Below are 10,542 nucleotides of genomic sequence, written 5' to 3'. Positions count from 1 at the left end.
TGAGTATTTTGGGTTGTTTTTATTGTAGTTTATTTCTAATATTATGCCATCGTGGTCTGAGAAGATGCTTGGTATGATTTCAATCTTCTTGAATTTGGGGAGACGTTCCTTGTGACCCAATATGTGGTCTATTTTTGAACATGTCGCATGAGCACTTGAGAAGACCGTATATTTTGTGGCTTTGGGGTGAAGTGTTCTGAAGATGTCAATTAAGTCCATCTGATCTAGTGAGTCATTTAGGATTGCTGTTTCTTTGCTGATTGTTTGTCTAGAAGATTTATCCAGTGATGTCAGTGGTATATTAAAGTCCCCTACTATGATTGTATTGTTGTCGATCTCTCCTTTGATATCTTCCAGGAGTTTTTTTTTATGTATTTGGGTGCTCCTGCATTGGGTGCATATATGTTTTTCAGGGTTATATCTTCTTGTTGTATCGATCCCTTTAGTATTATGAAGTGGCCTTCCGTATCTCTTGTTATGGCCTTCACTTTGAGGTCTATTTTGTCCAATATAAGTATTGCTACCCCAGCTTTCTTTTCCTTTCCATTTGCCTGAAAGATATGTTTCCATCCCTTCACTTTCAGTCTGTGTGAGTCCCTTCTAATGAAGTTGGTCTCTTGTAGACAGCAAATGTATGGGTCATGATTTTTTTATCCATTCAGCCACTTGATGTCTTTTGGTTGGAACATTTAGCCCGTTTACATTTAAAGTTATTATTGAAAGGTACTTGTTTTAGCCATTTCTTTTTTTGTGTGGCTGTTTTCTTTCTGTGCTTTTTATTTCTTCTTTTTACACCAGTCCCTTTAGCATTTCTTGCATTGCTGGATTGATGGTGATAAACTCCCTTAGCCTTTTTTGTCTGTGAAGCTTCTTATTTCCCCTTCAATTTTGAATGATAGCCTTGCTGGATAGAGTATTCTTGAATTCAGTCCTTTGCTTTGCATCACTTTGTAAATTTCCGTCCATTCTTTTCTGACCTGATGTGTTTCTGTTGAGAAATCATTTGATAATCTAATGGGAGATCCCTTGTATGTAACTTTCCGTCTCTCTCTTGCAGCCTGTAAGATTCTCTCTTTGTCCTGAACATTTGCCATGGTAATTATGATGTGTCTTGGTGTGGGTCTTTTCAGGTTCACCTTGCTTGGGACTCTCTGGGCTTGTGTGACTTTTTTCTTCCCCACCTCAGGGAAGTTTTCTGATATTATTTCTTCGAATAGGTTTTCTAATCCTTGTTCCTCTTTCTGTTGTTCTGGCACCCCTATTATTCATATGTTGTTTTGTTTCATGTTGTCCCAAAGCTTCCTTAGACTCTCCTCCTGTCTTTTAATTTTTTTCTCCAATTGAAGTACCATTTGGGTGTGTTTTGCTTCCTTGTCTTCTAATTCACTTATTCGGTCTTCCACTTCTCCTAGTCTACTGTTGATACTTTCAGTGGTGTTTTTTATTGCAGCTATATCGCTCTTCATTTCTTCTTGGGTCTTACTTAAGTTGTTGATTTTTCATCTGTTTCTTCTAGCTTCTTGAATATGTTATTGATTTTTTCATCTGTTTCTTCTTGCTTCTTGCATAAGTTTTTGATTTTTTCCTCCATCCGGTTTATGCACTCTAGGATCCTTATTCTGAATTCTTTTTCTGTCATGTTGCATGCCTCTGTATCACTTAGCTGCTTTTCTGGCGAGTCCTCCTTTTCTTTCCTTTGAGGATTTCTTTGTCTACCCATGTTTGATCTCACTGACATATATAGATATTGAGTCGTTCAGTGGCTGCTCCCTACTTGGCAGTGGCTCCTCGGGCTGTGGTTGCTCTGTGGGCAGCTGTGGCATCAGCTGCTCCTCTTTTGGGAGCAGGTCCTCTGATGGGTGCTGTTCACAGCTGTTGTGGCTCTTCTGTCTTGTGGAAGGAGGTTTCACACACAGCAGCTGTTCCTCAGACAGAGCGTGTGGTGATCAGGAGGCCACTGTTTCTTGGATCTGTTGCGTTGATTTAAAGGCACAAAATACAACACAACAAGGCACAACGTACCAGGCACTGAACACAAATGTATTTACGGTATTAATAACCCCAAATAAAAGTGGCCACCCAAGCTAAGAGGTGGGGGATAAGGAAGAAAGAAGAGAAAAAGATAGAGAAGAAAACAGAAAAAAAGGAGAGCGAGAGAAAAGAGAATGAAGTAGAAGAGGGGAGGAGACTATTCATATGAGGAGAAAACTCCGATAGAACCGCCACTAATCCCAACAAATTCTAGCAATGGATCCCTGGAGTGAATACAAACTACAAACAACCAATAATATCAAGCGAGGCAAGGGAAAACAGAAGCACAAGAATAACCAGGTGGGGGGAGCGGGGGAATGGGAAACAGAAAAAGGAAAAGAAAAGGCAGAACAACCTCACAAACAATCCTAAAAAAAACCAAAAAACAAAAAAACCCCAATATACTCAACAATCAAGCAAACAACAACAAAACAATAGAGAAAAGAAAAGAAAAAAAATTTGGATAGTGAAGAAAGATAAGGGAGAGGTGTATAAGGATTTAGAGCAGGTGATTGGAAAATGGATGTATAAGTAGGGTGAAATTTAGACAGGGGGTAAGAAGAATAGGGAAAATCCAAAGCAGGAATAGGGTAAGAGAAACAGGACAACAAAAGGGGAAATGTGGGGAAGAGGATTTTAGCACAGTGGCACAATTGAGGTAGAGGAAAATGATGCTAAAGGAATGATGAAAATAGAATGGAGAACCCTAGTCCCAAAATAAAATAAAGAGAAAATAAAATGACACTTAAAAAAAATGGTAAAATGGTAGCAGTAATAATACTGGTCAAAAATAAAAATGTAGTAATTAAAAGGGTAAAATCAGGTGATGAAAAAATAAAAAAAAATGGTTTCTTAGTTAAAAGGTGAAACAATAATTAAAAAAAAAATTAAAAATGGGCTGTAATGACGGTGCTTCAGATCTTCTGCTCCTCTTTTTGGCATGCCAGGTATTCAGGAGAATGTTGAATTACTCTCTGATACACTGTTCCTCCATGTTGTAAGCCACAGTCCTGATTTTAATGCAGGCTGTATTGGTTTCCCAGACAGCCCTTATCTGTATTTACAGAAGAGTCAGTTCGTGTCTCTGCCTCTGGGTGGCAGTGTGTCGGGATTGACTCTGAGGCTATAAGACCTCTCTGACCAGGTATTCTCTATTGTACCTGAAACTGGGAAAGTCCTCCACCCAGAACTGGTTCTTTAATCATCACTCCCCGCTCTGTTTCCCAGGCTCCCCAAAAACAACCTTCCCCCACAGGCTCTGCGACTGACCCCAACTGGGCAATCCCATGCACTGGGTTCAACAATCAAACGCACAGATTTAAGAGCCTGGGAAGTTGTGTGAACTCGCAAGGCTCCACCTTCCAGTTCTGCGCGGAGTCTCTGCACGCGCTCTGGCTCCTGACACCGAGTAGCCAGCAAACTGGCATAATCTGAGGCTTCTCGTTTGTGTCCAGTCCAACTGTGGGCTTATTTATAGCGTTCCCTTCTGCCAGCAGCCCTGGGGGAGCCCTTCCACACTCGTGGGTCGCACTGGCTCCAAGGGACGTGGTCTTTGTGGGGCGCAGAGTTCCCCCCACCCTGCGCGCGTTCCACTCTCCAACCTAAATTGAAAACCGCACCTTTGGGGGAAGTCTAACCTTTCTGTGGGGAGAAGCAGGGCTCCTCTGAGTTTAAGTATCATGCTGCTTGAGAGCCATTGTTGCCGGGTTAGTAGCTGGTCTCTGGATACCGGTAACAGTCACTCAAGATGGCACAGTCTCCGCGGCTGAGCCGGCGCACCTGGAGAGGTTTCAGCCTCAGCCTCTAACAGTTCCCTTTTTCTAGGAGCTCTCTGTCTTTCCTGGCTGCAGACTGTCTCTCAGCTGAATCTCCTCTGCTTATTCGGGCTGTATGTTACCCGTTTCAGCTGCTCACCCTTATCTGCCCCGGAACAAGGCACCGACACGTCCGTCTAAACCTCCGCCATTTTCTCCCTTTCCAAATAGGTTTTCTAACCCTTGTTCCTCTTTCTGTTGTTCTGGCACCTGTATTATTTGTACGTTGTTTTGTTTCATGTTGTCCCATAGCTCCCTTATGCTCTCCTCCTGTCTTTTAATTATTTTCTCCAATTGCTGTTCAATTTGGGTGTGTTTTGTTTCCCTGTCTTCTAATTCACTAATTCTGTCCTCTGCTTCTCCTATTCTACTGTTGAAACTTTCAATGGTGTTTTTTATTGCAGCTATATCACTCTTCATTTCTTCTTGGTTCTTACATAATTTATTGATTTTTTTCATTTGTTTCCTCTTGCTTCTTGCATAAGTTGTTGATTTTTTCCTCCATCCAGTTTATGCACTCTAGGACCCTTAATCTGAATTCTTTTTCTGTCATGTTGCATGCCTCTGTATCACTTAGCTGCTTTTCTGGCGTGTCCTCCTTTTCTTTCCTTTTAAAAGGGTGTCTTTGTCTACCCATGTTTGATCGTACTGCCATATCTAGATGTTGAGTCATTCAGTGGCTGCTCCTTGGGTGGCAGTGTCTCCTTGGGCTGCGGCTGCTCCTCGGGTAGTTGTGGTAGCAGCTGCTCCTCAGTTGGTAGTAGCTCCTCTGGTGGGTGCTGTTCACAGTTCCCAATTTCTATTCTTGTATTCATGCAAATAATTAGGCCAAATTGAAACTAAACATAATAAAGTATATAAATTGCTCTTAGTTTGGCTCTTTGATAAAAATGAGGATGATTAGGGAGATAGAAATTGTGTTTCAATGGATTCCATATATACAATTGTGAATATTAGAGTCTAGTTCAGTTCATTATCTTCAAAGTTTTATTTTTCATTGTAAACTAAACTGAACTACATCTTGAATTTTTCTAGATTTCTTAAATATTTGACTACAACCCTCCAAACTAATGTTTCATTTTTCTCTCATCCTTTGACTTAGAGTTATTAAAATTAAGACTTTATTCCTTTCACCAAACCATTTCTCATAAATCTTGTCTCAATAAAACTGAGATGTGTAACACAGTTTGTCTCCACCCTACCACCTCAGACATCATCACAACTTCCTTTTGTGCCCAGGCCGCATCATCCATTTGATAGAGAGCAAAGATTACTTGTCTCTGAAGGAAAACATCATCCCCTTACAGCTGGAAACAGCTACAGAAGAAATCCTACACCCTTTTCTATGAAATAATTCAGAGCCAAAATCCTTGAGGAGGCAATGTAATAGGCAGGTAAACAGACATGAACAGAGCAAGGATGATAGGCGAGGTAAAGAAAATCACCAGGGCAGAAAGCCCCAGATGCCTAACTAGGGTAAAAACTGGGGAAACAAGAACCTCACCCCCAGAATAACCTATTCTCCCCTAGCATATCAATGGTAATGCATTTTAGAACCCCTGGCCTTTTAATTCCTAAAGATAACATCTAGACTTCAGTTTATTTCAGCTCCAGATCCAGAAAAGTGGAAAAACAGACAATTGACCCTATGGCTGCCTCAGCACCAGCTACATTGACTAATGACCCCCTTCCCTGGCACCAACCAATCAAGGGAGACCATGACCCTGGAAGAGCACATCTGGCAGTTGCTTTTACTTTTATTATCTTATTTAATCCTTGTGATAATTCTATATGATAACTATTATCCTCCCCACTTTACAGATGAATATTGAGACCCTTCCCTGAAACATCCCCTAATATTTCTACATGCAAGAGAGAGATAAATATGCTCAGGATGAAGAACCCAGAGCATGCTCTCCCCCAGGGGAGTATGTCCGTGCCATTCACTTCCTCCTTCTTATTTCTAAGGGACCACAAAAGATTTGCAACCAAGGGAGGAATGGGCAAAAGCAACTTGTCTCAGACGAACCCCCTGAACTTGCCTCCCAGTGAGCCAAAGCAGCCCAGCCTAGACTCTCCTGTTACTTCTGCTATGCCCTTCCTTGTTTCATTGTCCTAAATATATTTTGGCTGCTCCAGATGTGAGGAAACCTGTACTAATCCGTGTTCCTGATTGAAAATGTCTGAGATGGTCCCAATGTTTTTGAAGTACCCATCACATTTCCTAGGGGAGTTTAAAAGGAAGTGACTCAAGGCTGTGGGCTGGGGGAATTCAGCCAGTACCCTGAACTCATGTGGCCAACACCCAGAGCTCCAGGGAGAATACAAATAGCTCTGGCCTTATTCCTATGTATTTCCTCACTATAAAAAGATCTATCCTCTTCATTCTGGTCTCCCTATTCTATCAGTAATTAGGGACTTATATGGAAAGGGTGGAACCCTACTTTAGTTAAAACTAGGACTTTACATCCACTGGTGAGGTAATCTCCTTGATAATATAGGTGTCTAGTATATGATCTACCTGGGAACATGGAAGGGCACTGCAAATAGTGCTGGAGGGCCTGTTTTACTCCCTTTCAGCTCTCCTCTTCCCAGTCCTCCATTCTATTTGTTTTTTTGTATGAAAGGAAAGAGTCCTTTACTCTGGCACACAGAGAGGTGTAGGCATAAGAAGCATGCCATGTCTCCCAAGCAAGAGCACTCCCTCCTAGGCTTTTCCCACAAGTCTAAGGCTAGTTTCTTAAAATTCAAACCCTGGGAAGGTTGTCAAACTTATTTGACCAAAAGATTATCTTTAAAAGACACAATTTTTTCAACAAACTGCAAAGGTACTAAACAAATCCCACATTAAAGGGGGTAACATTTTTCTTCAGAGCCAAGAAATCCTTGTTCTCCATCAGAGGGATGATGAGGCCTGGGCAGGGAAGGAGGTGGCGATCATATTTAGAGGTGGTATTCTCTGTGTGTGAATAGGGTTTGTAACCTGGTGGAGACAAACTGAACAACAATTATGACAAGTGATCCAGTAAAAGGAAAAGTGATTTAGTGTTCAATGACTCCAAGGCTAAGGATGGGAGAAAAGCAAGTATTAGTCTGGAGAGTTGTATCTAAACACACAAGAAAACTAGACAAATTTGGGATTCAATTCAATTCATAGGTGTAAGATAGAACTAGGAAACAATAAATTGCAATCAACTCAAAGTCTGTTGAAATATAATTTTTTCCTCCCTAAAATCACCCTTACTCTTATTAAAGACTAATTCATTTATTGCATTGTCTAGTTTTATTTTGTCTTTTTTTTTTAAGAGAATATGGACTTTATTAGTTTTCAAATACAAAAGTAAACCCATCTAAATAGGGAGGCAGAAAGCTCCCTTTGTTTTTTTAGGATTCCCAACTCCAACCCCATAAAAACATTTTGCTCTCACACAATGTCTAGCAAAGAGTAAAAAGAAGCAAGTTCTCAAAAATGAGAGGTATCCACGTTTACGAAGGAGGATGAGCTGAAGGATAAGCTGGAGGATGGGCTAGAGGATGAACTGGAGGATGAGCTGGAGCGCCTGGTGGACGGGGAGGACACACTTTCCACCAGTGCATTCTCCAGTTGTTTCTCTATCCAATTCTGCTTCTTGTGGGTTAGCGCCTCAGAGAACCGCTGCATGGCGACTTTCAGGCGGAAGGGCTTATCTGTAAAGGTGAGGCGGAACCAGCCAGGCTCCTTACACATGTAGGCCTTGCCAGGAGCCAATAGGAGCTTGTTGTCCAGGAAGCGGCGATAAAAGAGCTGCTCTTCCTCAAATGTGCATGGGTCCAGGTACTCTTTCAAGTTGACCCAGATATAGAGGCCAGAGCCACGACTGAGAAAACGGACCTTCATTGTCTTCAACTTGTTAGTGATGTACCTGTGAGCTACCTGCATCCGGGAGCGATTAGTGGGCAGGTACACGTTGTCAATCCATTCTCCGTCCTGGAGCAGTCGACACAGCTTGTGCTGGGTGAGGCCAGCGATGCCGTGGAGGAAGCCAAAAGCGCCAACAGCAGAGACCACCTCCTTGTTGTGAGTGTACAGAGTGCCAAAACAGAAGCCAGAGATCCCAAAACTCTTACTGGTGCCCCAGATCACATGGGTCCTGTTGGGGTCAGGCAAACTTTTCATGTTCAGAACACTGTGGAATGGGATGGATGCACGAAACTCAGAAAGCATATAAGTCTCATCAATAATCACATGTAGGTTGTGCCTCTTGGCAAATTCCAGGTATTCCTTCAGTGAGTCCAAAGTGTCGATGTTTCCCAGAGAATTATTGGGGTTGCAGAGAACAAGACCTCTGACCTTTTCCCCCTTAAACTTAGCCTCCAGCAGGGCTTTCTCCAACTTGTCCATAATCAGCTGGAATGTCTGGGTGTCCATCTTACTCTGCAGGTGGATATGAATCAGCTCAACTTTTGAATACAGGTGGGAAGTTAATGTGAAGCCAGAATATAAGGGGGTGGGGATCAGAAAGGCATCACCTGGATCACACAGCACCATGGTCAGGGTCAAGAAGACAGAGAGGGAGCTATTGAGGACAACCACATTTCCTGGATCAAGCAGGTCAGGTGCCTTGCAGTAGTAGGTCAGGAACCGGGCCACTTCTTCCCTCAGGAATGCATGTCCTTTCCAATCAGGATATTGCAGTAGGTCATCATCAATGTAGTTCATGTCACTCTGACTCAACCTTTCAGTCAGCAGATCAATGCAGTGCTTGTTCTCACTGAGGCCAAAGTTAATGAAGCCCAAGGTGTTCTTGTCCTCATGGTATTTGTCTCCTTTGTAGGCTATGAAGTCCTGTAAGTTGGACTGGTATAAGGCAGAGAAGTCAATCCCACGGTTGGATAGGTAACAGCTGATAAATGCAGTTTTTGAATCACTCAGTTGGTGACTTAGCTGGTCAGGCTCCCTGGATGATTGGGCCTGCTGACCACTTCCAGCCCCACCCTTTGAGACCAGTGAAAGACGAGGCAGTTGAAGCTCCAGGCTACTTGAGGCTCCGGAGTGTAAGAGGTTGACCACCTCACACATTAAATGGATGAGGATGGCTTCCTGGTTCCTGATGTTCTGTCTATGCTGTTGCTCCTCCTGCTCCAGGTCCTCCTGCTCGTGCCTGCTCTCCAGCTGCAGGATGAACTCATTTATGATCTGCCGCAGATGCAGGATCACTTCCATCACCCGGGGGTGGGGGCTGTGAAGGGTGTCTGATTGGTGACTCACATTTTGGCTTTTAGTTTTGGCCTTACGAGGCTGGCCTGAACGTGGGTCTCTGTTTCTACTCATCTCTTCTTTGGTCCCAAATCCTTATGCCTGAAGAAATCAACCTTGACCACCAGGGCTCAGGCACTGCTCCAGAGTCCTCCTCCTCTCACTAAGCTTGATTTGTCTAGTTTTATTTTGGCCTGAGTGTCTGCATAAATAAAATAAGAACAGTATTTGACTGTATAGGTTCTGTTAAAATCTGTTTTGCTGGAATCTCATGATGGAGCTTTAATGAGCCCCTCAGGGCAAACAAGCTGAGTCATCCAGTTGCCATCAGGCTTGCCTGCAATGCCTGCAATTGAGTGAATTCCTCAAGTTTTTTTTTAAAATATATTTTATTGAATTTTTACAGAGAGGAAGGGAGAGGGATAGAGAGTTAGAAACATCGATGAAAGAGAAACATTGCTCAGCTGCCTCCTGCACACTCCACTACTGGGGATGTGCCCGCAACCAAGGTACATGCCCTTGACCAGAATCGAACCTGGGACCCTTGAGTCCTCAGGCTGACGCTCTATACACTGAGCCAAATCGGTTAAGGCAAATTCCTCAAGTTTTGAGGTTCCCAAAATGTCTTGAGGTCCTTCCTTGCCATCTCTCAGGAAAGTAACCTTTGTTCCTTACCTGGAAAGATTGCCATGAACCACATGACCAAGCAAGGTATCAGGCTTTTCTCCAAGGTGCTCACATTGGCTTCAAGTCCTCCAGTGAAATCCAGATTCCAGGCATGTCTCTCTTAGACATGAAACTTCAGCAAAAGTCTTGGTTAATAAAACTATTATTGGAAACTGGTCTTGCCAAAATCCAGGGGGACTAGGTAGGGAGAAATTTACTAAATTGATTTGTTTCCCTGTATCTGAAAAACAAAGCCCTAAAATTAGGAATACTTTTTTTGTGTGAGAAAGTATATTTTTATTATTTTTTAATTTTTTTATTGTCTGAAGTTTTACATATGTCTCCTTTTTCCCCAATTAGCCCCCACCCCCACCCACAGCCATTCTCACCCCAGGCAAGCCCTCACCACCCCAGTGTCTGTGTCCATTGGTTATGCTAATATGTATGCATACAAGTTCTTTGGTTGCTCTCTAACTCCCTTCCCCCAACTCCCCTGCCATTTGTCTCTGGATCTATTTTTGTTCATCAAATTATGTTGATCATTATATCCCACACTAGAGGCCCAGCCTTCCCCCTCTCACAGTCTGGGAACCCTAAGGGGTGGGAGGCGACCTGGAAATCAGGGGAAGGATATGCCCCATCACACCTCTGCTGCTGCTACTGCTGGCAGCGCAAGCCTCAGCCAGCCCTGGTTACCGGAACCTTGGTTGGCCCTGGGTGGGTGGGCAGATGCCATCCAAGGCTTGCCTGTGCCTTGGGTTGGCCCTGGGGGGCTGGGGAGCTGAGGGGACTGGG

At 43.2% G+C, this 10,542-nt stretch overlaps 1 protein-coding gene across 1 annotated transcript; it reads right to left on the bottom strand.

The window, feature by feature from the left end:
- Window positions 1-7,308: 7,308 nt before the first annotated feature.
- LOC118669325 (probable inactive 1-aminocyclopropane-1-carboxylate synthase-like protein 2) lies at window positions 7,309-9,156 on the bottom strand. Its single transcript, XM_036335490.1, has one exon. The coding sequence runs from the start codon at window positions 9,154-9,156 to the stop codon at window positions 7,309-7,311; it is 1,848 nt and encodes a 615-aa protein (XP_036191383.1).
- Between the last annotated feature and the right edge of the window lie 1,386 nt (window positions 9,157-10,542).

The sequence above is a fragment of the Myotis myotis genome, unplaced genomic scaffold (assembly GCF_014108235.1).
Source record: "Myotis myotis isolate mMyoMyo1 unplaced genomic scaffold, mMyoMyo1.p scaffold_m19_p_1, whole genome shotgun sequence".
NCBI lineage: Eukaryota > Metazoa > Chordata > Mammalia > Chiroptera > Vespertilionidae > Myotis > Myotis myotis.
Note: the sequence above shows the minus strand (reverse complement) of the source record. Positions and strands in the feature narration are given on the sequence as shown.

What these genes read in the sequence shown, in the direction of transcription:
- LOC118669325 (XM_036335490.1), bottom strand. Translation starts at nt 9,156, where the DNA reads ATGAGTAGAAACAGAGACCCACGTTCAGGCCAGCCTCGTAAGGCCAAA.